Source organism: Nycticebus coucang, chromosome 17 (genome assembly GCF_027406575.1).
Source record: "Nycticebus coucang isolate mNycCou1 chromosome 17, mNycCou1.pri, whole genome shotgun sequence".
Taxonomy (NCBI): Eukaryota; Metazoa; Chordata; class Mammalia; order Primates; family Lorisidae; genus Nycticebus; species Nycticebus coucang.
Genome location: NC_069796.1, coordinates 89,363,951 through 89,391,139, shown reverse-complemented (window position 1 = coordinate 89,391,139; position 27,189 = coordinate 89,363,951). Strand labels below are relative to the sequence as shown.

At 53.5% G+C, this 27,189-nt stretch overlaps 1 protein-coding gene across 1 annotated transcript in view; it reads right to left on the bottom strand.

Moving 5' to 3' along the window:
- WDR1 (WD repeat domain 1) overlaps positions 1-21,444 on the bottom strand; it is a 39,048-nt gene extending 17,604 nt beyond the window's left edge. The window contains exons 1-5 of the mRNA XM_053566689.1: positions 21,369-21,444; positions 20,817-20,938; positions 10,272-10,362; positions 5,457-5,604; positions 5,077-5,257 (exon numbers count right to left, since the gene is read on the bottom strand). Coding sequence (XP_053422664.1) covers positions 5,077-5,257; positions 5,457-5,604; positions 10,272-10,362; positions 20,817-20,938; positions 21,369-21,384 — 558 coding nt within the window. The 5' untranslated portion in view covers positions 21,385-21,444. The remainder of the gene's footprint in view (positions 1-5,076; positions 5,258-5,456; positions 5,605-10,271; positions 10,363-20,816; positions 20,939-21,368) is intronic.
- Positions 21,445-27,189: the final 5,745 nt, after the last annotated feature.

Sequence of the window (27,189 nt, the reverse complement as noted above, 5' to 3'; positions counted from 1 at the left end):
GGAACTCCTAAGAAGCAACCCAGGCCCTCTGTGTGACACCTCCAGCACCCACCTCTGCTGGCATCTCCAGAAGAGCCTGGCAGGGTGGTATCCTATGTTCCTCCCGGGAACCTGGGACCACACAGGGAGGGGTGGAGGCTGGACAACTGGGTAGCAGGCACAGTGACTCAGAGTCCCAGGCTTCAGAACCTCTCCCTTTCACCCTTTCCCGCAACTCAAGCCAAGTGGCAAGAGTCCAAATGAGCAGGAGACTGATGTCTGCTCCTGAAATAGCCCCTTCAGAGGGAGAGTGAAGGAAACAGCCCATTAAACCAAAAAAAAAAAAAAAAAAAAGAGAGAGAGCGAGCTAAAAATAGCCCTTTTCACAGGGAAGCCAGGCCAGCGGACAAAAGAGGAGGTTTGGTAACATGGCCGCGAGTTCAGACTCAGCAGCTTCCTAGGATGCTTGACTTGAAGGTCCACCTCCAAAGCTGGACCTCCAAGCTCAGCCTCACCCTGGCACAGCCTGGTAGCCCAGCCTCAGGCCACCCCTGGGGTGCACGCCCGACACCCCCGAACCCATGCCCAATCACGCCTGCCCGACCCCCCCGACCCCCCCATGCCCAATCACGCCTGCCCGACCCCCCGACCCTCCTATGCCCAATCACGCCTGCCCGACCCCCCGACCCCCACATGCCCGATCATGCCTGCCCGACCCCCCGACCCTCCTATGCCCAATCACGCCTGCCCGACACCCCCGACCCCCACATGCCCGATCATGCCTGCCCAACCCCCCGACCCTCCTATGCCCAATCACGCCTGCCCGACACCCCCGACCCCCACATGCCCGATCATGCCTGCCCGACACTCCCCACCCCCCATGCCCGATCACACCTGCCCGACACCCCCGATGCCCCTATGCCCGATCACGCCTGCCCAACACCCCTATGCCTGATCACGCCTGCTCAACACCCCTATGCCTGATCACGCCTGCCCAACACCCCTATGCCTGATCACGCCTGCCCAACACCCCGATGCCTGATCACGCCTGCTTGTCTTGCTGCAGTCACTGTTCGGCCCCCAGCTGGACTGGGTCAGGGCAGCCCCTTCCCCACTGAGGAATACACCCAAGGCTGCATCGCAGGAGTTCCAGTGGCCTGACCCCAGTAGGCACACCTGGTCAGCTCAGAGGGCCCCCCAGACCCCTGTCCCTAGCAGACTCAGCTGACCCTGTACGTAAGTGGACTACAGCCCCTGAACCAAAACAGTCCTGTGTCCAGCAGTACTGTACACGTGACTATGAGCCACTGGGCCCTTTCACCACCCACCCAGGACATCCATCACAGGGACATGCTGGCATGACGGAACCCAGCAGTGTGGCGGGGCAGAGGCAGGGAGACAGCCTCACTACCCCACCAATCTTTTCAGGCCATAGTTGGACCCTCCAAGGGAAACTAAACCATCGTTATCCACAGAACACCAGTGCGGGAGGTAGAGCCTATCTGGCCCCCATTTCAGACGCTGTCTCCCGTAATTCTGGGGTTACCTCTCAGGTCACCCACCTCATCAGAAATATGGGTGGGTCGGGAGAGTGGATAAGGATAGGCTGGTGCCCAGGCCTATTCTCCATCCCCACCCTAGAGAAGCCTCCATCAGTCATTCAGGTTCAAACAAAGACAAGCCCTGGTGATCAGGCCTAAGGCACACAGAGGAGCCTGGCTAAAGCTGAGCCGTGACTCTGTGTCAGAGGAGCTAGGAGCCCACCATGGACTCTTAGACAAAAAGGAAAATCGTCATGAACCACACCCTGGGCCAGCAAGGCGGAGGGTAGCTTACCTCACTTCATTTGGGAAGGTCCTACTTGCTTTTCTCTGAAAGGCTAGTTGCATTTCTACTCAGGCCTAGCATGTTGAAATTCAGAATATGACTTGCTCCTTTCAAGCTAGCAGCTCCAGCCCTCCCCTCTGGGCCCTCTCCTGCCCTGTTGACCTGGGAAGCTCCATGATAACACTCCCCACGGCTCTAGGCTCAGGGAGGCTCCCAGGGCCTAGCCATGCTGCCCCTGGGAAGGGGTGGGTGCAGATGCCACCACAGCTGCTCACTCTCAGAGGAAGGTTCTAGCAGGCACAGGCGGTCAGGGCTTACGGGCTGGGGAAGAGGGAGGGCAGCCCTCCCAAGTGGTCATTGAGCTGGAAATGTAAGATGTGAGGGAAAAAAGAGCATTACTGTTCAGATTTCACAGAAGAACTTAATTTCCTCTAAAAAGAAAAATCCTGCTTTTCACTAACGAGAAGAACTCACATGCGGAAAGATGCCAGCGGGAGGCTCTACCCCCAGCCCCACACACATCCCGACCTCCTCACCTACTCTGTGACCACTGCTCACTGCCCACCCGCCTCTGCACAGCTGCCCTCTGGATCTGGGGAAGAAGCCAGCTTGTTCCATAGCCTTAAACACGGATACCAGGAAGAGGGCAGGATCCAGACCTTGGTGGACAGGCAGCCCACTGCTGCCCTGCATGACCACAGTATCCTGCAGGGTCTGAGGCTTAGGACAGACATGCACAAACATCATCAACTCCTTAGAACTGCGGTCCCTGACCCCCGTGGCCTGTTAGGAACCAAGCTGCACAGCAGGCAGTGACTGGCAGGCAGACAGGGAAGCTTCATCTGTGTCCGAGCCGCTCCTCATCACTCACGTCACCATCTAGCCCCACCTCCTGTCACATTAGTGGTGATACCAGAGTCTCACAGGAGAACAAACCCCTCTGTAAACCGCACATACAGGAACCTAGGTTGCGTGTTCCTTATGAGACTCTAAAGCAGGGGTTGTCAACCTTTCTAAGGCCACGAACATTTAACATAGTCCAAAAGGGTCACAACCCGCAGGTCAAGAACCGCTGCCCTAAAGCCTGACGACCTGAGATGGAGACATAATGTGCTTGAGTCTGAACCATCCCCAAACCACTAACCCCCAGCCACCATCCTGGTCCACGGAAACACTGCCTTCCATAAAACTGGTCCTTAGTGCCAAAAAGGATGGGAACTCCTGCCGTAGAAGGCATGTGAGCATGTCTGGGGTCCCTGGGAGCTCTCCCTGTCCTTTTAGATGCTAGGCCAACAGAGCCCGCAGCACTCTTTTCAGATGGACTCCCACCCTTGTGAACACATGATGTCTGCTGGCACTGCTCCCCATCTCCCCACAACCATGGGCTCAGTGAAAGGCCTGTAGGTACAACTCCCCCAAAGTCCAGGCCAGCCAGCTCAGCACCAGGCTTCCACCCAGTGCCTCTGACCCTTGGGTCAGCCTTTTCCCTCTCTCCCAGGTCCTCAGACAGGACACACACTGGTGCCGAGGGAGGGCCGGCTAGGAAACCTTTACACACAGACCTGCACTCCTGGGCTGGGGCTGTGGGGTGGACTGCTCTGAGGTGAGAAAGTAAAAGGAAAGAGAAAGAACGTTGTGGCCTGAGCCAGCACACAGAACGACCCAGTGGTACAGAGTACAGGCTTGAGTCCAGTGCCTGGGCAATGACCCCAGCTCAGCTTAATGGCAACGAGCAGCTCCATACCTGCTTTAACCCCTATCTGTCAAATACAAAGGGTCCCTCACAGGGCAGGGCAAAGAGTCCTTGCCCCCACCCCACAGCCCAGATTAAGGCTAAATGAGACTAAACAAGGTGTGAAGGGTGGGGGGCAGTGGGACGGCAGCACTGCCAACAAGTCGGGGTGCTGCTTCCTCCTCCAGCTCAGGTGCCCCGCTGACTCAGCATCCCCACTCCCCACCAACCTTGCACAGCCTTCTACAAAGCTCTCAAAATAGCCAGGTCTCCACTACCTGCCAATCAGGCAGCGGAGAGGCCACTGGGGCAGGCTCTGAGAACTATAGAGTGTCCGGAAAAGACCCTGGGGCTGAGTGCTCTGCTGGCCACAAGACTCCTTGCTCACACACAGCCCTCCAGGCCCTGCCCAGCCTGACACTCCAGGGATGAAATGAAGCCCCTTTTGCTTCCAGTGGAGACTCCCTCCTATGCCTTAAGCTAAGACCTGCCTCTGGGAACTCTGCCAACTTGTGCACCTGCCTGCTACTTATAACTCACTGCATCAAGTCCTCGCAATGCACCACACTCCCCAGTGAGCCCCTGTAAGCACGTGCTCTCATCTGCCCTCTATGAGGCAGACACTTGGACTACTGACGCTCCTGCCAACCCCCAGATTCAGCCTCCTCCGAGGACATAGCTCCTCAGAGCCTGGCCTATGTGGTTTCATCCTTTCTTATCAAAGACAACGTGCGCTAAGAGCCACTGGGAAAGCCAAGGCAGGCTCAGGACCACAGAATATGCTGGTATAGGCTACAGGGCCTCTGCCCTGCCGTGCCCTCACTCTGGCACCACTAAGGCAGGAAAATGGCACCATGGCTGCTCTGGACCCACAGGACAGCTAGCTCCTAGGTAAAATTCACAGTTAAAATCCTCAGAACCTGATGCCCTCACAAACTTCCATCTTGAAGACATGAAAATCGAAGGATCTGGAGGCGGAGGTCCTTGCCCAAGAGAGGCTGCATGTGCAGTGGGACAGAGACCCCGCCATTTATACCCCAAGCCTACTGCGCGACAGCATTTTTTGGCATGTTTCTTCGCAAAGCCTGTCTAATTCTCCTGATCATGCATCACTCCACATATGTTGTCTCTGCCCAGCAGATGTCTTGCCAGCCCATTTTCCTTTTGCCACTGTGGTGGCTCAGATGACAGCAAGCTCAGCAGTTGTGAGCCGTGGGCGTTACCCGGGGCTCCACAAGATCCCCTTTCCCACAGGTATCTCCAGCTCAGAACGTGTGTCTGGCTATACAATCTTCAGAGGCCCGACATGCACTTGTGGTCCTGGGATAGGGCTCCGGGCAGGACCCTCACATGTCCAGTCAAGGCCCTAGGAAGACGAGGGCTGGACTACAGAGTCCTCCTCTCTGTGGAACTTCCCCCATAAGCCCACTATTATCTACATGCTGAAGCACAGGTGACAGGCGCTGTGACCTTTCTGCCGTCACCATTTAAATAGGCCTCGATTCTAGTCTCACATACAAACCACAAAAGTCACTTACACCAATTGTGAACTTGAACTTGAAAGGGGGTCCCTCAAAGAATGCAGCACAGTTATCATCACTTCCTGTCACCAGCCGGTACGGCCTGCTCTGCTTGATGTCCACGCTGTTGATGACTTTGTTGTGTCCTGTGATCTCACCCACGGAAGAGCCACTATCCCACAGGAAGACAGCTCCAAACCTGGACCCAACGAGGAGTCAAAGGGGAAAAATCAATCCCATGTGGTGATGAGAACATGCTGAGCTCCAGTGGGCCAAGAAGTGAATGCCAGCAGGGCCACTTGGGTCTTAAAGGAACAGACTGCGTCCCCCTCCCACCAGGGCAGGGCACATGGAGGACAGGCCACAGGACAGGGCAGCACACCCAAACAGTGACTTACTTTTCCCGTCCTTCCCCGACCACGGCGATCCTCTTACTGTCTTCAGTCCACGCGATGTCTTTGATCTTCCCGGCGAAGGGCTGATACTCATACTTGAGCAGGTGCTCCTTCTGCGTCGTGTCCCAAATCCTCAGCTTCCCAGACACATCTGTGGGACATGACAGGGGTGGTCAGGGCCACATGGCCACACTCCCACTCAGCACCACCTCTAGTTCCCTGGACTTTCTGGAGGGAAACAATACCCTCTGCACAGCCACTGTCACAGCCGAGCCTGCAGCCGCCCTAAGAGCTACTACTTGGGGTCTCTGCCATTTCACCAGAACTCACCCTGGTGACAAACCCTGCTTAGGTGTCAGAAAAAGCACAGAACATGTGATGGTAAAACTCCAACATGCTGTGAAGCAATTTAGCTCCATCACTGCATTTCTTTTCCTATAGGGGCACTGACTACCTATGGGCCTGGACACCTCTGCAAAAGTAACAATGGCAGTTAGGCCAGTCTCCCGGGTCACCAGTGCAGGGTGGTCACGCGGCTGGGGGGGAACGCTGGGCTTGGCCTGGTAGCCCCTGCCAGAGGCTACAGACCCAGCTCCCCATGCGGCTCCTTGGTGGCACTGCCAGGCAGATCAGCAGCCTCACTGGGTACCAGGAACACTCCCCTCACAGGCAGCGCAGTGTGAGTAAAGAGTCTTTTGAGAGACCTGCAAGGTGGGTGTGGTGAGGGGGGGAGACCCTGTGCTGAACCCAACGCCAGCTCTGTTCTCTTGGGAGCGTGGTGGCGGCTGCAATAAATAGAGTGACACTAAGGCCCCACCCCCTCCCACACCACAATCCTATCACTAGCTACCCACCCCCAGCCCCAACACACGCCTTCCAAATCAGCCCTGTGTCAGTGTAAAGAAATGGGAATTATGTCTCACAAATCCTTACAGCTTAGAACCTCAGCCAGGCTGCTAAAGCAGGTGGGGGCGTCTGTCTTTTCCAGAGTACCCCATGCCTACTCCAGCCAGCAGCACTGAAAACAGCATTTGCTTCAATGGTCAAGCCAGGGCCAGGGAGGGCAGCAGCCAAGAGTTGGGCCTCAGGAGATGGCCCCAAGTTCAAGTCCAGCCTCTGCCCTGTCCAGGCTTTTTAGGCCTCCCCAAGCCCCATGGCCATTTTGTCCTTCCCTCCAAGAGGGATAAACAGCGGCCCCCTCAGATGGCTGCTGCAGGCCGCAAGTGTGAACACGTGCAGTCTGATTGTCCTCAGTATAGCCAACACTCGACATGCACCAGCAAGGCCTAGTTGTGAGTGAGCTAAAGTGCCAGCGACACTGCACTTAGGAGCAGACATAGAGCCCGAGCCTACACCAGGCCAGGCCCTGAGACTCAGAAGACACATGTAAAGACCACTGGTGCTCAGCTCAGCTGTGGGGACACACACAAGACGCCCAATCCACAGCAATAACTCAAACTAGGGGAGTCCCAGAGAGCCTGGGGTCCGCTGGCTGAGGTCCTGGCGTGCGGCCAGAGATGAGTTCCAAAGAGCCAAACAGGTCAGTGGGAAAGGAAGAGGGAACAAGAAGAGGCTGGCAGCTTCAGAGGGGGAGTGCTTTGTGTGCAGGAGAGACAAGCACACACGTGTGCACACCCCCCACATCCACTCATGCACACACCTTTTACACACTCTGCAACACTGAGGAACGTGGCCACTGTGTTTAGGCCCATCCAGGGCCCATGCTACCCCATGGAGAAGACAACACTCCCAGGACAGGGCCCAGCCAGCTACTGCCTATCCTTGTCAGTGTAGCCTCTGGTCCAGCCCTGGCTTCCCAGCCACCTCCCACCATCTTACTCACTAGACCATCAGCCCCCTCCACTGAAGCCCTGCTGGGGAATGAAAGAGACAGAGGGGCCCAGGGGATCCGGCACACTGGCCCTGATCTGATGAGGACAATGCTGCCTCAGTCGCCAAACACTGGCCAACAGCAGACCATAGCCAATCCTGCAGGAGGCTCTCGAGAGCAGGAAGGCAGTAAAAGCACACCTTCCACTTTGTGTCTGGCAACCAGGAAGAAAAGCTCAGCAGTGCAGGGACGGGGGGGATGAAGAAGGCTCCCTTCCCCCTGCAAACTCTTGCCCACCACCAAGACGAGAGGCTGCACAGAGGAGTGGCTGTGCCTGGGTGTCAGCACCACCCTGCACACCGAGTGTGCCGAGCAGCTCAACAAACCCAGGGGTGGAGCGGACAGGGTGGCGAGTGGGAAAGCCAGCCCTCCAGTCCCAGGAAGGCCTCTGCTCACCTGGGAGCTATGGGGCCTGGGCTTCCTTTGCTTGAGCAGCCCTCACAGCTTTCATCCTGAGCACAAAGACCCTTCCTCCAGGAAGCCTGCTTTGGGTCTATAGCTAAACCAGACGCCAACCACTCCCCACACCCTGAGGGCCACTGGGAACTGCTGCCCAGGCACCAAGGGGAATGGGCGACAGGGGTGGGCGACCAGCATGGAAACATCTCAGGGAAAAGGAGGACAGGGTCTGCCCCAGAAATGATCCACATACTCTGAGACCCGCTGGTGGGGACGCAGGTTCCCAGAGGACTCAGACTGACCATTAAGTAGGAGGTTCCCAGGGGTGGAGCTCTTGTGGAAGGTTCAATCCTTCATCTGTTGTGGGCCAGTTTGACCAGCAGGATCTAAGGAGCCCAAAGAGGGCTGGGATCCTTCCTGGGAGCAAGCTCTGGGCTTCCCAAGGTACTGGGAGCCACCCACCTGGCTGGGGCACAGGGCACTGGGCACAGGTACCACGTAACCCACTTCCTGAGCTGCCCTCCTCCTCCTCCCTACACATCACATTATTTTTAGCCCAACTCCATCTCAGCAGCAAACATTCCACTGTAACCCTTAACAGTCACTTCCCTCTATTCAAAGAAATGTACTGGAACCAGAAAACATGCTCTCCACCGGAAAATACCCGGACCTGAGTGAGGCCCTAAACTCCCCTGGCTCCTCCACCAAATCAGGGTGCTTTTAAAAAGAGGGAATGTCAGACTGATGGCCATTTATTCATGGGGACCATCCTTTGGGTCAGTCTCTGGACAGAGACAGCTTTCCTCATGGATTCTGTGCTAGCATCTGAAGGCCTCTGATTTCTGTTTTGTTGGATCCCTCCTCCCCAGGACTCAGAAAAGGGTAGGCCTAGGCAGGAAGATTCTCGGCCTTCCCCAGACACAGCAGGAAAGCTGGGCTGGGAGGGGCAGAGGCCCTGCCACCACCTTCCTCCCTAAGAATACACGGCTCAAAGCACCCAGCTCTGTGTTAAACACAACTTAAAGACATTTAGGTCAAATCTTAGAGCTTTAAATGAAGAGACATTTTGCTGGCAAGCAAAGCCAGGGGAAAAAATAAATCACAGGACTAAAATAAAACATGGGACATAAATTACAGAGAGTTTTACAGATGAAGCTGGAGTCGACCTAAACACAAAAACCATTAAGTACCTTCTCCATGCCAGACTCTGGGCCTAGCCCTGAGCATGAGCACAGCTGGCCTGCTGTCCCAGCTGTGTCAGTGCAGAAAGCTGAAAGCCGCAGTGTCAGCGACAGTGTGGTCACCCTGCAGCTAAGCACTGCAAGAGCTGTGCACACTGGGTCCTTCCAGCAGCGCAACTCACAGGAAGAGAAGCTAAAGGGAAGTCCTTCCCCTAAGGCTACACGGCTAGGGAGGGGCTGCTATGGTTTTCAACGTGGGCCCCAAAAGATTGAGCTGGAAACTTAATTCCTAATACAACAGTGCTGGGAGGTGGCCCTAATGAGAGGCCATCAGGCCACAGGGCTCTGCCTCATGAACAGTTTCCTGACCTTACCACGGAGGGTCCTTATAAAAGAACAAGATCAGCCCCTCCAGTACTCGCCCTGCCTCTGCTCTTCAGCCACAGGATGACACAGTAAGAAAGCCCTCAGCAGATGCTGGCCCCTCAGACCCCAACTCCCGCCCCCTCCCCGAACCATAAGCCAACTCATAAAACACCCAGTCCCTGCATTCTGTTGTGGCAGGGCCAAGTCCAGGTCTTCCCCAACCCCAAAGCCTGCCATCTCTCTTCTCTCAGATGTGCTCCCTTCAGGAATAGGCTTCTGGGCCCCTGCAAATCTCGCCCTCCCCTCCTGCCGGCCAGCTGGCTGTCTCGGCAGCTCATCAAGTCACCAAGACACTCTCCAGAAGCCGATGGGTCCACACTAGCTCACTCACTCAGCCCTTCCTGGGGCTGGAGACAGGGCTCAGCAAGGCAGGCAATAAGTATTAACTGAGCATATGAAAGAGTGGGACCCCGCTCTAACTCCCATGCCTCCTATCCTCATCTGCACAAAGCTCTCCTTCAGGAAGCTCAGTGAACAGAGCGCCTGCAAGTGAGAGGATCTTCCCCACACTCCTCGTCCAGCCTCCTGCTGAGCTGCACCAGGGCCCAAGGCCCACAAATGAACCCCAAGTGTCAGCCCTGAGGCTGGCTGGTCAGGTACAGGGATAGGAGGAGGACGGAACAGTGACACAAAACCAAACTACAATTCAGCCACACACACAAGGAGCTCCAAACATCACCTGGCCCCACAGAAGGCCTCTGGGCAACCTCACACCTGAAACTGGAAAGTGTATTTCCTAAAAGTAGGGCCAGTCCTGGAATGGGGACTCCACTGGCTTGTACTTCCCTTGTCAGCCCCAACTGAAGCCACGTACACTGGTTCTCTCACCTCTCCACTAAGCTCTCCCCACTGTGTTACCCCTCCAGCCAGGATCCCAGCTCAGCCCTGGGACCTCAGTGTCACCTGGGCCATGCCACATACCTCCAGAGGCGATGTAGAAGCCGCTGGGCGCGTACTTGGCCACCACCACCTGCTGGGCATGCTCCGTGTAGATGTCAGCCACGGCTGGGTTCTGCAGGGAGGGAGCCCAGAGTGAACACAAGGAAGGCTGCTGCAGACCGGCCACGTTCAGCCTCCTCATCACACGTTTGGGGAAAATGACACATACACAAACATCTTAGGGCAAAACCTCCATGGAGAAAACAAGTAACCTACCTGACTACCTAGGTGATAGAAGTTTAGGTACTTTTAACTCTATTTCTTTAGTCTATGATTATAGAATTCAGAGTCATTTTTTTCTTACCTGCTTTTCTGTACTTTGCATAACACAGAACAGGTATATACTTGTAAAACACACACAGACATACAAACTTTATGGCTACCCCGTATATGAAGTGAAAGTTTGATTGAAAAAGCCACCGTGGGCCAGGCACAGTGGCTCATGCACTCTAGGAGGCCAAGGTGGAAAGATCTCTTGATCTACTTTTAAATTAGCAGGCACCTACAGTCCTGGCTACTTAGGAGGCTAAGGCAGGATGATTGCTTGAGCCCCGGAGTTTGAGGTTGCGGTGAGCTAGGTTGACACCACACTCTAGCCTGGGTGACAAGGAGGAGCCTTTCTTAAGTAAAACAAAAACGAAAGTCCTGTGGTTCCAACTGTCCCCTACCTATGGGCTGTGGGAGGCCACCGGTTGAGGCTGTGTGCATTCCATGGCTGGTGGATCCCAATTCCCCCAGGCTGAGCACCCCCCAGGACCAGCTCTCCCAGGGTATCCATGGAGGACTAAACGCCCCAAACAGTGCTGCTGGCTGTGCCACACAGGGGCAGAGAGGGACGTACAGCTGGAGCCCTCTGTCAAAAACCTGGGGAATTGACCCCACTCCCTTTTGCAGCACAGACACACACATATACCCAAATACATACACACACACAGAGACACACACGCAGAGCAGCTCTCAATGTGCCTCCACAGTCACGGTTTCTCTTGGGAGGGAACAGAGACACAGCCATCTCACTTCCCTGATGCCTGCTGTGGGCTTACTATAAATCCAGCCCTCTTTGAAGAGGGAGCGTCTGGCCGGCTCAGACACATCTTACCTGACCGGGCCATCACCACCCAGCTCATGTACCTCCAGCCCCCCTGACAAGAGCCCAGGGCTTGCACTCTCCTCAGCCTCCAAGTTTGAGGAGACCAAACCCCAGCCCCTCCGGCCACCCTAAGCCAGGGACGCCTATCCTGCCTGCTGGTCCCTACCTGCCCACCAGTGTCACTTCAGTGACACTCTCTTGTCAGTCTGAAGACGCCTCCTCTACCTGTATCGGCGCTGTCCCTCGGTGCTTCCAAAGCTACTGAACACGTCCCATCACAGTCCCCATCAACCTTGTCCATCTCCCCCAACTCTTCTGTGACAGCTTAAGGTAACATGCGTCCCTTTAGACATCACAACACTTAGCAAATAACAAGTGCTCGATAAGAGGGTTGGAGAGGAAAAATATTATACACAGTCCCCCCCCTTCTCGTCCCTAAGACCTAACACTTGGCATTACATGATGCAGTAGGTACTTGTGATACGTAATATTCAGAATAAACATCTGCCAATGAAATAAGAAAGTTATCAAGACACTCGGTGCCCATAGCTCAGTGGTTAGGGCACCGGCCACATACACCGGGGCTGCTGCTAAACGACAACAACTACAACAAAAAAATAGCCAGGCGTTGTTGCGGGAGCCTGTAGTCCCAGTTACTTGGGAGGCTGAGGCAAGAGAATCGCTTGAGCCCAAGAGTTTGAGGTTGTTGTGAGCTATGATGCCACAGAACTCTACCAAGGGCAACACAGTGAGACTCTGTCACACAAAAAAAGAAAGTTATCAAGATACTGAGCATCTATCCAAAGATTTTACAAAGAGCAAATAAGCACAAGAAAAAGTGCTTGGCATCCCTGTCTTTTAAGAAATGCAAATCTGGGCGGCGCCTGTGGCTCAAGGAGTAGGGCGCCGGTCCCATATGCCAGAGGTGGCGGGTTCAAACCCAGCCCCGGCCAAAAACCACAAAAAAAAAAAAAGAAATGCAAATCTTAGCCTGTCGCTGTGGCGGGCGCCTGTAGTCCCAGCAACACAGGAGGCTGAGGCAAGAGAATCGCCTAAGCCCAAGAGCTGGAGGTTGCAGTGAGCTGTGACACTGAGGGTGAGCACTCTACCGAGAGCGATAAAGTGAGACTCTGTCTCTAAAAAAAGCAAAAAAACCACAACAACAACAAAAAAAAACCCGGGCACTGATACAATTAACAGCTGATGTCACCAATGGTGACTGCCTTGCTCGTAAAATGCAAAATGATACAGCTGTAAAATAGTCTGGCAGGTTATATATAAAGTTAAACATACACTCACCATATACAATACCAGCAACCTCACTCCTATGTATCTACCCAGGAGAAATGACAGCCCCAAACTGAAAACACCCAAACGTCCCTGAACAGGTGAACGGAGAAATTATACGTGACACATCTGTGCAATGCCACACTGCTCAGCAGCAGGGAGGAACCGCAGAAGCCTATGCTGAGTGAAAAGGCCAAGCAGAGGAGCCTACACGCTGCATGGTTCCCTTACACAGGAGAAGTGTGGGAAGAGGCAAACCCAGTGACAGAAAGCCGACCAGCAGTTGCTGGGGGCGGGAGGGGGGAGGGGTTCTGTGCCGGGACCAGGGTGCTGGTTATGGGAATACAGATCATATATGAATTGGGACCCGAGTTGTGCAATCAACACTGATGGGTTTTATTTGCATCTAAATTACACCTCAGTAAAACTAACACACTGGCTGTCTATTAAATACCCGTCTAGCCCAATCCTCTCCTGCTTAGATTAGCCCTTCACATTTCAGCATTCTGACACAGACAAGTTCCCTCACAAGGCACCTGGCAAAAACAGACCTTCAACAAGTCAGCCCTCCCAGACATCAGTGGTTGACTTAAGGTCTTCCGCTCACATGCCCCTACCAGTTGAGCCCTCACTGGCTCCTGGGCAGCCCCTGCACAGCCGGCTCTGATGACCAGGCAAGACCGCAGAGCAAGTGCTACCCTACCCCTAAAAATTCCTTCCCCTACCTGGTCAGGGATGTGTGTAAAAGCCCCTGCTGGATGACTCACTCACTCTTTTGTATCCCGTGTACAACTGGGTCAGCGTGGGGGACACCCCCGAACTACAGATACTGACTTATGTCTGAGTCAGAGCCACCTCCTGCCCACGCTGCTCAGCTCACAGAGGGAGGCTGCTTACTAGAGCCAGGAAGACACCTCCCTGTCCCTGCTGTCACCACCTGTCAGGTTCACTCCAGATCAGCTGGGTCCATTTGGGCCAATCCCAGAGGTCTGGTGCAGTCACTGCCCTGGAGGAGCTCCCTCTCCCAAGGGGGATGATGAGGCTCTGCCCAAGGCTGCCCCTCCCCAAGTGCCTTTCTCTGCCTCCACCCAGTCCTCGCCCTAGGCCGACCCAGCCTTTTCCTTTCTACCCTGAGTCAACAACTGCTTCCCAATTCATCTCTCCACCATCATCAGGAGACCCTGATGACCTCAACGCCCTAGCCTGCAACCTCCCACCCTGGGCCCCCGAATAACCACCCAATAACCCATGACTCTCACCCCCAGGCTCACCTGGGAGCTAGGGCAGGCTCGGCCCCTCTACTGGGCTCCCCTTACCCCTGGAGGGCAGGACAAGACCTCAGGTGAAGCCCCCAGATCTCTTGGTGTCACCCACACAGATGCCAGGGCGCCTCACAGAAGACATAAAGGATGCCTGCACTTTAGGAACCACATGTGTGACACTAAAAGATAGAACCCACAGTTGGTGACAAGCAGCAGACCAGGAGGGCACCCAGGCCATGCCCTCAAGAGGGCCAGGTTCAAGGCCCAGCTTGGGACTCACTCAGGCAGCCAGCTCTGCTCTTGCCTGCTGTGCTCAGACTCGCTGACCTCCTGGGGGATCCCTACCCAGGAACAGAGCATCTGTTTTCCTGGGAGTCCTGTAAAGGGGACACACGGACAAGCCCTGAACACCTTCACAATTTCTGTCCTGCCCCTACCACACAAGCAAGCTCAGAGGGAGCCCGACCCCACTATGCCAAGCTGCAGTCAGCATCTGACCTGGCCAGCCCTGCAGCTCCTGCAATTTCTCACATTCCTATGTCCTCCCGGCCTCTGGCAGTGAAGCAAGGTCACCACACTCATTTATAGGTAGGCTGTCACAGCCCAGTGCCCTCCTCTCCTGCTACCCTCCCAGGGCCTTACTGAGCAGTCACAGGGCAGACTGTGCACCCCCAGAGCTTCAGTGTCCTCACCTCTGAGAGAGAGGAGACAGGCACTGCCCTGGCCTCGGCATCTCTGAAGATGCTTTGTGCACTAACTCAGTTGAACCCCACAGCAACGGCAGGATACTCTGCTTACTCTCAGTTGTGGAAACTGCAAAGCACGTGCTCGGCCACTGCCCAGCACAAATGTGCTTAACTAAGACCAGAGAGGTGCTGAGGATTACACACTCTGTGGAGAACAATGAACAGCGGGGCACGGCAGGACCCGGGCTGGAGGGCACGGGCATTTTCTGGGTAGACCTGGAGCAGGGGACAGGAGTGGCGAGTAAGCCGAGCAGTGCGAAGAGTCTGCAGGTCCTAGACAGGCCTCACCACCAGGGGAAGGAACACCCACACCGTGGAAGAGACGCAGACAGGGCCCTTCCCAGCCCAGTGTTCACAGCACCCTGGGGCAGAGGTCCCTGCAAGGTTCAGACGGGCAGGGTGCTGGAGTGGCAAAGCCTGCCTCCACCAGCCTTGAGTGTGAGGCAGAACCTTTCCTTTTACCTTGAAAGTGGTTTTAATATCCCTCCCCTTTCCTAAAACAGAGCAAGAAACATACCAAGGCCACCCGACAGGCACCCACGGTGTGGCTGAGGTGACCCAGCTACACATGCTACTTCCTGCCTGGACTCTCTCATCTGCTATGTCTGTCTCAAGCCTCATTTCAGAGAACTCTTATTCACCGTCCAAGTCCCACTGCAAATGTGCTGCCTCTCCAACAGCTCTGTGCTCACCTGGTCTCTCTATCCCATTCCCAGAGTACTCAGGACATTCTTTCAAAGTGCTTAACCTGGTGCAATGGAAGGTTTTTTTTTTTTTTTTAAGAGACAGAGTCTCACTTTATCGCCCTCGGTAGAGTCCCATGGCGTCACATCTCACAGAATCCTCCAACTCCTGGACTTAGGCGATTCTCGTCTCAGCCTCCCGAGTAGCTGGGACTACAGGAGCCGGCATAACACCTGGCTATTTTTTGTTTACAGTTTGGCAGGGCCGGGTTTGAACCCACTACCCTCAGTATATGGGGCCAGCGCTCTGCCCACTGAGCCACAGGTGCCGCCCTGTTTTTTTTTTTTTTTTTTTTTTTTTGAGACAGGATCTTGCTGTGGTGCCCAGGCTGACCTTGAATTCTGGGACTCAAGCAATCCTCCTATCTCAGCCTCTGGAGTAGCTGGGACTATAGGTGAGAGCCATGTCTGGCCATGTCACAGTGCTGTTCACCAGACTTCTCAACCTTAGCACTACTGGCATTTGGGGCTGGATAATTCTTTGCTATAGGATGGTCCTGTGCCTTGTAGGATGTTTGCTGACATCCCTGACTTCTACTGAGTGAATACCAGTGGCCCCAAAGTGTCTTCAAACACTGCCAAATATCACCCAGAGGGTTTGGGGTGGTGGGGCAAAATCACCCCCTCCCTGAGAGCCAGAGTTAAATCTTGCCTCTGTGGCTTACAGGCAGTCAGCAAGACAGGGCAGTGAATGTGTGCTGGGAACGTGAACCGAAGCATGGCTGTACCAGCTGAGCACACCAAGCCCTGCCTTCAGCTTGGGTAGCTTGCTAATTGGCTCAAATCTCAGGTACAGAACTCTCTCCTAAAGATCTGATCTTGTTACCTGTCTGCCCGACCTTTAAGGGTTCCAGGGACCTCTGGAGCAGGGCTGGGCGATCTATCCCAGGGCTGCCTGTGCCACCTGCCACCACTGGATGCCCATGACTTCCCTAGCCTGGGACCCATTCACTCTCCTCACACCCAGTGCTGCAGCTGGGAGATGGATGCACTGTGGCCTCCTGGACACAGCCCCCTCTGTGGGAGCCTTCCTATTGTCCCAGTGTTTCCTGACTGACACTTGCAGCTACCCAGGTTTTCTGCACAGCACTCTGCTGCCTTCTGCTGTGAGGTGGTCAGACCAAAGTCCCCAAGGTTCTGGTTCCTGGCTCTGGGACTGGTGCTACCGCCTACTCCTTTTGTCCCAGCGGTCACACACACACACACTACTTCCTTCTGCCGCCCAGAGCTCACTTCACCCAAGGCAGTGACCTCTGTATGCGCAGGGCCTCAGCAGGTATGCATTTACACAGGAGGAACAAGGTCAGTCCTCAAGCCCTCAGCCCCACCCCACTACCCCAACCTGAAGGGAACACATAGGGGATCTTTCTGGGCATGACTGGTACAAGACTGCACCAAGTGACACCTGGTGAGAGATTATGACATTCCCCAAACTGGTCTGTACTCTCTTGCGGAAGATGAGCCCAGACACCATGCTCACATGCACAGCAATGTCAAATTACTGTAACCACTCTATAGTCTGAAAATCAATTTTATGGACCAACTTTTCCAAATGTATATTTTAGTTCCAGAATCTAGGAACTGGGTACTTTAAAAAGCAGATCCCAAACTTGCCTGCAGAGCAAATAATCTGCTGGCTGCTTTGGGCAGCATTTGAGAGGGCTCTGTCAGGAAGTTCATTGGCAAAAGCCGGTTTTTTACAGGAATGACACTGGGTAGTTTAAAATCATGAACAGGTTCCTTCATATCCCCTGGGAGTAACTCCCTGCAGAGGTCACAGAAGGCAGAGGCGATATGGGCCCAGAAGTGCCCAAAAGACATACTGCCTGGACCCACACAGGTGCCGGCACCCCCAGGATGCAACTTTCTGGTGGATAACTTGTCTCAAACAGTGGTGTACACACTGTTCACTGGAATCTTATTTCTGGAGCTCTTTCCTCATATCAGTGTCTAACTGGCCACCACCACATGTTCTCATACTGCAGTGGACAATTTCCTCTCCAGGTGAGGCCATGGGCTATGCTGAGAGAAGATTTAAAAAAATAATAAAACACCTAGCCTTTTCCTCTAAGTTTAAGAAATACCATTTATGAGCTCGGCACCCGTAGCACAGTGGTTATGGCACCGCCACATACACCAAGGGTGGCAGGTTCGAACCCGGCCCAGGACAGCTAAACAACTTCAACAAAAAGCAGCTGGGCGTTGTGGCGCGAGCCTGTAGTCCCAGCTACTTGGGAGGCTGAGGCAAGAGAATTGCTTAAGCCCAAGAGTTGGAGGTTGCTGTGAGCTGTGACACCACGGCACTCTACCAAGGGCAACATAATGAGACCCTATCTCAAAAAAAGAAATACCATTATGTTGGGTTGACAAAACAACTTTTAAGTCAACAAAATAAATGACAGAGGTTGTTCCAAGTGGAAAGCTGGCCAGGGTACTTATGTTTGAAAGAACGTGGACTCCACCAGACTTGGGTCCAGCAATCTAACCCAGGATGAGGCTTTCTTCTTCTCAGGCAGGGAGACCTCCATGGCTGCCTCTCATCTAGACAACCAGGCCAGCTTTCAAGGCCTTTCAACCAACAAATAAGTTACTGAGCACCTACAGCATGCCCTGTTTGCCTGGAGATGACGTCTGGTTCGGGATACAGGTGGATACACTCACTCGCAGGAGTGGTGTGCCCAACAGCTCCAAGGGGATATAGAAAGGCCAATATGGAAATTCTACTTAGGGGAAGCTCCTCTATGGAGCTGACATCTAAGGAAAACTGGGAGTGAGTCCTTGCAGATACCTGAGGAAAGAATACCCAGGTAAAGGCAAAGCAACCAGTAGGTCCCGAGGCATGTGGGTGGTGGTTCAAGCAGCAGCAGGGAACAAGACTGCAGGAGCTGAGAGAGAGGGGCCCTGCAGAGTTGGCCCCACCCCACCCCCCACAGGGAGGACTCTGGCTCTCACCAAGGCAGGCCTCCTGTGTTTGAACCACTCCCTCTGCAGTGTTAAGATCAGACCACAGGGGAGCAAGACCAGTTTGGTGGGGGTTTTGGGGGGAAGGGGACAAGCAATAATCCCAGCAGGAAAGGATGATAGCTTAGATGGGACGGAAACAAGAAAATAGGGAAAAATTTGTTAGATTCTGAGCATACTCTAAATGCAGAGACAGTAGGATTTGCTGAAAAATTAAATGTGAGGCATCAAAGAAAGGGGGAAACCAATAGGAATCCAAGGTTTGGGGCCTGACTAGCTGCAGGAATGGCAATGCCCCTCAGGTTAAGGGAACACAAGAACCCACAGTTAGTTTGAGGTATGCTAAGTCTGAAACCAATTAGACATTGGTTAGGCCTTCCATGGTCTGGCTCTCAGCCTCCCATCTTCCCTCCTTGAACCTGTTCTCCAACCAGACCATCTTCCTCTCTACCATGACTGGTCTTGAGAACTCACGTCTTGTTTTCCCAGGAACACTACCCCCTAATAACAATACCTTAAGTACCCACGGTCCTAACAAAAGCCTAAGGACCTGATCTACATCTGGCACGTGGAAGGCTAGATCAGCCTTATCCCAGGCTGTTCCGGCACTGCAGAAACTGAAAAGCAGGGGGAAAGAGAAAAAAAGGGTGTATACTCAGGAGAGAACAGTAACCCTGGGCCATCATGGTGGCTCACACCTGTAATCCCAGCACTCTGGGAGGCAAACGTGGGCAGATTCCTTGAGCTCAGGAGTTCAAGACCAGCCTGAGGGGCATTGTGGCAGGGGCCGGAAGTTCCAGCTACTCAGGAGGCTGAGGCAGGAGGGCTGCTTGAGCTGAGGAGTTTGTGGCTGCAATGACCTATAAGGAGGCACTTTCACTCTAGCCTAGGTGACAGAGTGAAACACAATCTCAAAAAAAAAAAAAAAAAAAATCTCCAAAACAACTACAAGGTGTTTCACAAATCAGGAAAAGCTTCCTGCCACAGGGTACCGCCTGTGGTTGTACATAGCTTCTCCACGGCAAGGGGTTCAGTTACTGGCCTCCTTCACCTTGCTGTGCCTGGTGAGTGAAAGGACAGGCAGCAGCTGCTTCACCTGGGGTCTCCTACTGGCAGTGAACGTGCATTGCCATAACCCAGGTTGGCCTTGTTAGGTGCAGGGCCAAACACTCTATTCTTCTGTATTTCTGAGAACACTTTAGTGTTATTTCATTTGTCAAAATGCCAAGTGAGTAGTACCTCTTTAGAGCCACCTTAATTTTTATTTTCTCAAACTCTCAGGCCCTTACTGCAGAGCCTTCTGGTGTTGCCCCAGTTCTAAGGGAGCATAGATCACCTTTCTAGGAATCCATGTGACTAGAAAGCTATTAGCACCCTCAAAGCACATTCGCGCCCACCTGGCCCTGGTCTGTGGGGCCCAGCAACCTAGAGCGGGGCAGAAACCACCAGAGATGGAGCAGGGCCAGAGCACTTTGGACCAGGAAACTCTGGTCACTGGAGCCCCTCCACTCCCTCAGCCATCAGAGACTCTCTGGGAGGACGCAAAGCCTGTCCAATGAGGGACAACCCCACACCACTGAAGAAATCAGGCTGACATTCTCCATGAGCGAGGGGATCAAGTCCACCACCCCCGCCCTCTGACTTCTCCAGGTTCAGCGCCTCCTTCCACCACTCAGGCTGAGGAAGGGGGAAGCAAGACTGAAATGTGCAGTTCTGGAAGTAAAGGAGGCTGAGGGGTAGACAGGTCACCTCAATAATTACAAAGAGCAGCATGAATTTGCAGGGGTTTCCCAAGGAGCTGGTCCTGGAAGCATTTCCAGCCTGGACACGGGGCACTGCAGAAAGGGACTCACGGGCATAGACTGGCGTGGTTTTTTTCCTCTGGGGCTCAGATCCAGCGGCATTATCAGGCTGAAGCTCAGAAGCCCGGCGGGTAGCCTAGGTTCTCCCACACTGGGCTCTCCCACACTGGAGACCGGGATATTAATAATGACTAAGCCCCAGTGTTCACTGTGCGCCAGGCACTGCTTAGGTTTAGAGACACGCCATCAGCTCATTCAGTCTGCCCAGGCTGCCACAGAAGTGCGGAAATCGTCATCTGCTTCACAGATGAGGAAATCCCGGCTTGAGGCGGTCAGGAGGCCTAAGTCCCCAGTCACACCCAGCTCCAACCAAGCAGCAGCTGACCGGGTCTGTCTCATCCCTTAGATCCTCTTTCAGGACTTAACTAACCTGAGCCTCAGTTTCTCTATCGGGAAAAAGAGGAAATGAAATGGGGCTGGGTGAAGTTGAAATTCGTCTCCCAGTTTGAGGGGGCGTGTCGCCCTAGTCTTCCGCTAGCCACTGGGCAGGGGGTGAGGGCGTGGAACCGACATTCACCAATTCCTACGGCAGCGCAGGCGTGGAACCAGTGCCCGGCGGGGGAAGGGAGTACTCACGTCGATGTTCCTTAGGATGACGCACTTTCCATTGGTGTACAAAAAATTGTTGCCTTTGGGGTCGCCGCCGATGATTTTGGAGACTCCCCTCTCCACCTGGGGGAGGCTAGCGAATACCTTCTCTGCGGAGACACAAACGCGGCAGGACACATGAGGGGTAGTCCCTGCCTCGACGGCACCCCCGGGCCAGAGCAGAGTGAGGACCACGGGAACGGGCGGGGAGTAGATAAGGGCCCTGGACCGGTCTCAGCCGGTCACCTGTTGCCTCCGCCGAGAGGGGCGGCCGCCACTTTCAGGAGAGCAGGGGACCGCGCCACTTCCTGGTCTGCGCTCCCGGCCGGACCCTGCGGTGCCACCCGGGCTCCGCTGCCCGGCCCGCGGCGCCAACTTTGCGGCGCCTCCAGGGCGGGCATCGCCGACCCGCAACCCGAGGACGGCCGGACACGCGGGGCGCCGGCCGGAGCCCGCACCCCTCCCCCGCGCCCGGGGACCCCGCCCGGGGGCCGGGGCAGCGCGGCGCCCGTGCGGGAGCCCCCGCGCCGCGGCACTTACTGATCTCGTACGGCATCCTCGCCCACTTGTTACTGCGCCGCGCTAGCCGAGAGCCTCCAGGGCCGGCCCGCGCCGCGAATCAGTCCTCGCCAAGGCCGAGCCCGGGGACTGGGCCGGAAGGCGGCGCCGGGCGAGCCGGGCGTGGAGGGGGCGGTCCGAGGCCGGGGCTCTCAGGCCAGCTCGCGCCTGCCCTGCGCGCTGCCGCTGCGGACGCCCCGAACCCGGAAGCGCGGCGCCGCGCGCGGCTCGCCCCCAGCTTTGACCATATATAGTCAAGCGCTCGGCTCGGCGGTTGCGGCCCCTGTGAGCCTGCGCGGAACTGGCCGCGCCTCTCCCCCTCCGGCCCCGCCCCTCTCTGCGCCCGCCCCACCCCGGAAATGACGTGAGCGGCTCCGTGAAAAGGTGGCGCGAGCGGCGGGCTGCGCTAGTGTCTGGCCGGGGTCGGGCAGGTTGCTGGAAGTCGCTCTCCTCAGGGGCGCAGGGCGCCGCGCCGGAGTTCGGGTAGCCCTTTTCGTTCCTGTGCCTGCGTGGCAGGCGCCGGGCGAGCTGGGCCGCCTGGAGTTTGCGGACAGAAGTGGAGGGTGCTTGTTCTTCTCTTTTCTTCTTGAGGCTGAGTCGCTCTTACCCCAAGTTCTACTGTTAACAACTACAGGGATGTGCCATGTAGAGCCGCAACGCTCACAAACTCTTTCTCTCTAAACTTCCGTCTAGAAAACTAAGCCAAGGAAAATAAGAGGATGTAGGTTCTGAGAAAACCAGGGATTATTTCCTAAGGCAACTAAAGAAACCCTGAAATCGGAGTTGTGGCTCACTGGAGGCAGGGAATAGGGACTGTGACTATTTGAGGCATTGAGCCTTGTTTTCCGATACGGTGGGCACAGACCTACATGGGGGGTTGCGGGGGCGAGGAGGGAGATAAAGCTTGAGAGTATGTAAAACACCTGTGGGTATTTCAAACGCCCAGAAACCCAGCCTTTAAACGACCTTTGGCTTTCCTCTATCTAATCTGTTGGAAGTCCTGTTTTATTTTCAAAACGTACCCGGATGACAACTTGCTGCCTGGGCCCTTAGTTCCTGCAGAACAGAACCCCTATCCTGAGTCACCTGGGTTTCCCTTCTGTTCTCGCTTATGCTTCTACCTTTCCCCACCTGCTCAATGTTTTCTTAGCAGTTGGATGATCCTTAACGTGGGAGTCTTCCTCAGTTTAAAACCTGCAAGGGTTCCAATTTTAATAAAGTAAAAGTCCTTTAGGGCTGGCCTACTAGGCCCTTCCTATGTGATGGTCTCAAGATTTTACCTACTGGCCTCTCATCGAAAACCTCATTTTACTGTGGTATACTGGCCCTGGGGTTCCAAGAATGCCCCAGGAATGTACCTGCACCCAAAGCCTCTGTTGTCTACCTGATAGCACCTTCCCAAAGACCTACCTGACAGCTCTTCAAAAGTACTTAATTGCTCGAATGCCACTTTCTCAATGAGTGTCACCTAACTCGACCACCTTATTTTAAAATGTGACCTACTCCCAGCCAAACGCTTCTGTTTCTCCCTGTGATGTTCTTGATGGGTGTATCCCTAGTATGTGGGCGGGACCCCGATAGAGGACCCCATTCCCTACCTACAAATAAAGAGCGTAAAAGGTAGTTCTGCAAACTGAAGGGCCCCAATGTGTCAAGTCTTCGTGCAAAATGTACCCTTTCCGATCTAATTTTTCTGCTACCTGAATACTCCCCAACTATTTGGGGCAGGAAAGAGGTTGGTGGATTACTCGTAACTATTCTACAGTTTAAAAAACATAACTCAATTTTTTATCTTTTTAAGTTACAAACGAGTGTTCTTATATATCTTTTTGGTGATCCTGAAGCAATCTTCAGGATGAAGTCCAGGCTTTCTCTTGGGTGTGTCTATCAGTAGAAAATGGTTTCTCTCCTTCCACCTTTTCCATTTCTCTGCAAAGCATGTAATCTTGTTTATTTTGAACTATAGAATGTATCTTCCCATTTAGCCTTTTCTCAGCTTCAGAAGATGATCTTCCCCTCTTCCTTGAATTTGTTCCTCACATTACTTGCAAACAGATTTCTCCTGCAAGAAAGGTGTATCTGCACTGTTTCTCCATTCTCCTTTTATGAGTAAAATATGTAGCTGGTCACAACGGCAACTTCCATCAGCCATAATACTTTTTCCCACCATTTGTAGGACCTCCTTGTTCTAACATACAACAGCACTAACCAGCTTTGTCCTTTCTTCCCATAAACTTTGTGTATTCTAAAATAACTATTGGTTTTTCAAATCAAACAGACTTTCTTCCTATAACCCATGATCAACTGTTTAAGGGCCAAAGAATGTACTCAGCATTGTCACTAACCTCTTGTCATGGAATAAGAGGCACATTGTTTTCACCTCACTTGATAGGTACATAATGCATACTCCTGAAGTTTCTCAGATCACTTGGAAAATCCTTCTTAGAAGCTGTAACTGTTTCTGTTATATGTATTTCATTTTGTGCAATCCTCAAGCTGAGGACTTGTGTAGAAAGCAACAACAAAAAATATTGGACGTCTTTCAACATCAGAGCAGAACAGGAGAATCATCTAGGTTAGGCACAGTATCAAGAACGGTCAGATTCCTGGAGCAGCAATGCGGTGGCCTACAGCAAGGCTGTATCTACTGAGCAACCAAGATTTTAGTCATCAGACCTTACTAGGAGTGTTCAAACAAGTGCTGCAACTCCATCAACACCTAGTGCATCTCGGTAACAGGTCTGATAGGCATGTATTCAGGTCCAGTCGCAGCCCCAGTAAGGCAAAACAATCACCTTCCCCTCCCCTGCGGACTCTTCTGGGGTGTCTTTTCCACTGTGGCAAACTTACCTCCAACTCCACTGGCCAGAAACCTAACCTGCCCCTATGCTCAAGGCTTTGCCAAATTCGGTCCCTTTAAATGTCTGCATCTCTCGAATCTGTTCATCTCACTAGCATGGCCCTGCTCTGAGCTTCACTTCACCTGGGCTACCTTATCTACTTCCCAACTGGCTTTATTGGCTGCATCTATTTGGAACTGCTTATTACAGTCAGAATAACTTGTCCCTGGCCAGCCCTTAGCCCTTATATCTATCTTGTTGGCCTAGGCAGATGCTTGGTCCCTTAGGCCCTGAAGTGTCCGGGCCCCTGCTGGCCTTAGGCAGGTAGTCCCCTGGGCTAACCCACTGTGCCTAGCCTTGGGGCTGCTGTATCTATTTCTGGGTCTTCTAGGTGCTGGGAGCAAGCCCTGGGCTGTGGCTTCACAGGACTCCCGCTGTCCTCAGAACTCGCTTTGCATCTGAGCTCTCATTTCTGACTCCAGAAACTGGGCGTGAGAGAGGTAAGGCTTATGCTCTTGGAAGCTTTGGGGGAGGGGGGAAGAGAGGAACAATGGGACAGCGCTGAACTTCCCCCAAAGCATATTAAGCTACTTCAGGACTTTGAACCTCACTTGATATCCAGATTCAGAGGAAAAGGACCTCCTCTCTCAACTATACCTAGTCCCTGGGAGAAGGCCCTATACTAGGAGCTAAGTCTGCAAGTGGCAACCAGTGAGCGTTGTAGGTCTGACCTATGGCAGGAGGTGACTGCCCACCAGCCAAGTCTGCCTGCAATGTTCTGGCTACAGTTGGTTTTCTCAGATCTTGACTCTCAAATCTAGCCCCATTTGAATCAAGAGTCCCGTAATAGTCTATCAACTAGCTATGTGGGGTTGGGGATGCTACAGGTATCCACCGGAGTTAAGAGACCACTCTTACAAATCACTTGGGGCAGCAATAGCTAGACAACCACTTTCCTACATCACCAGAAAAGAGTTGGTGGGATTTAGCCACTTATGCGCCATCCACAGCCCACCACCTTTGATCCTGAAAGTGCTGGATGGGGCCGGGGCTGCCCTCCTAGAAGGAAGAATTGACAGCTGAGGCATCATCCCCAAAGCTCACTGTGCTTTGTCTGGTCCTCCGTTTCTTTATCAAACAATGGATAACACCCTCACCTGCCTACATAAACCTACTCAAAAGTGTTAACCTCTGCGTTGTAAAAACTCTCAGGCAAGAAGTGACTTCTCATCCCAATCCTAAGTGAGTTTACCATTGCATCTCTTCTTGCGGCCTATCTGTAAATACCTTTTGTTTATCCACTTCGAGTTCCCATCAAAAAGTGGGTTTTGCAAACAGGTAAACATCTGAAATCCCTAACCAATGCTCATGTACTTTCAAATCCCTGCAGGTTGTGGCACCTTGAACATACTTTCCTCTCCTATTTGAGGTTATCTGAGATGTGCTTCTAAGAACTCAATATCACTAGTGGAATTTTACACCAGTAATAATATAGTTCAGGGACTACGACACATACCCAAGTTTTTCTCATCCTCTTAAAACCATTTTGCAGGTACCGAAAACACCTCATTCCTTCAGGGTCCAGATTGAGGCTTAAATGGCTGAAGCGGAGCTGTATTTGGGAGACCCAAGGGCCCATGCCCTACACAGATCAGACTTGTCTCCATAGCTGCAGGGGCTCTGGGCAGGCTACAGTATTCCCATGCCACTTTCTCACAAAGAACTCCTCTGAGAGAATGTACCTTCTCTGCCCTTCCCTGCTGCCCGAAATGCAGGGGGTAGGCAGGTGACGGTCCTGTATACCTCCCAGATCCCCTTTCTGGAACAGCAACTCACCCTCAGGTGTGAGTACCTCCCGTGAGCCAGGACTACCTCCCATGAGATGGCCGAAACAAATGGACTGAAACTGGCAAATCTTAGCTGTGCTCCTAAATAGCCAACTTTATTCTAGTAAATGTGGTATAATCTAGTGGTTCTATCAAACGAGTTCAAGGATGGTGTCAGTCCCCCTCCAGTTGAGAAGCTTCAATCCTTTGGGCAAACACTCAGGCTCTTAGGGCACCTGCCTTTTCCTTCTGACTTAGGCCAGAGAGTGCTCAGGCCCTGGCTGGCCTCCAGTTGTGTGGTCAGCTGTGAGCTGCTGGGCTCTGAGTGCTGATGTTTGGCCTGGTAGTGCCTGTGGTACTGTTATACCCAAAGTGAGTGGAATAGAGAAATGCCAGCACACTGAGCCCAAATAAAACAGGGGTCCTTTACTGGCCGGTGGTCAAGAGCAGGCTTATGCCTCAAACTGTCTCCATGACCAGAGGCAGGGGTACAAACTTTTTATAAGGTGCTTTCAGTAGGGGCAGGGGGGTCCTTAACGCAAGCTGAGTTTCATGAAAGCCAACACCTCCAAGGTTAGATCTATAGGATAAGGGGAATGCTTACAAAGGAGAGCTGTGGTTTTCCTGCAAATCACAGGATTTTGCAATTTTTTGCTAAACTCTGCAGTTTTTTTGTTTGTTTTTCAGTTTTTGGCCAGGGCTGGGTTTGAACCTGCCACCTCTGGCACATGGGGCCAGCGCCCTACTCCTTTGAGCCACAGGCGCCTCCCAACTCTGCAGTTTTTTAGCTGAGCTTAAAGGGGGAGTATTGAAAGCCCTTAGCAAAGTCCTTAGCAAAAATGGAGTAGGTCTGGCTCTGTACAAAATGGAGCCAGGGCATTACAGTACAGGGGCTTGACTGTGTGGTCAGTGGATGTAGTGGGGTGCTGTGGAACGTCTGAGAACATGCCTGTGTCAGTTACTGATGGTCTAGAGCTTCTGGGCACGGGGGGCTCTGCTTGTGCACCCCACAGCCTGTCTCTGCCCATCCATGTACCATGTGAGTGTTCAAGAATATTCTGCAGAACTGGATCCAGCCCCCTGCCCAGTGGGTGCTGCTACATCCGCAAACCACCTGGATTCTGCGGGCACCATCCA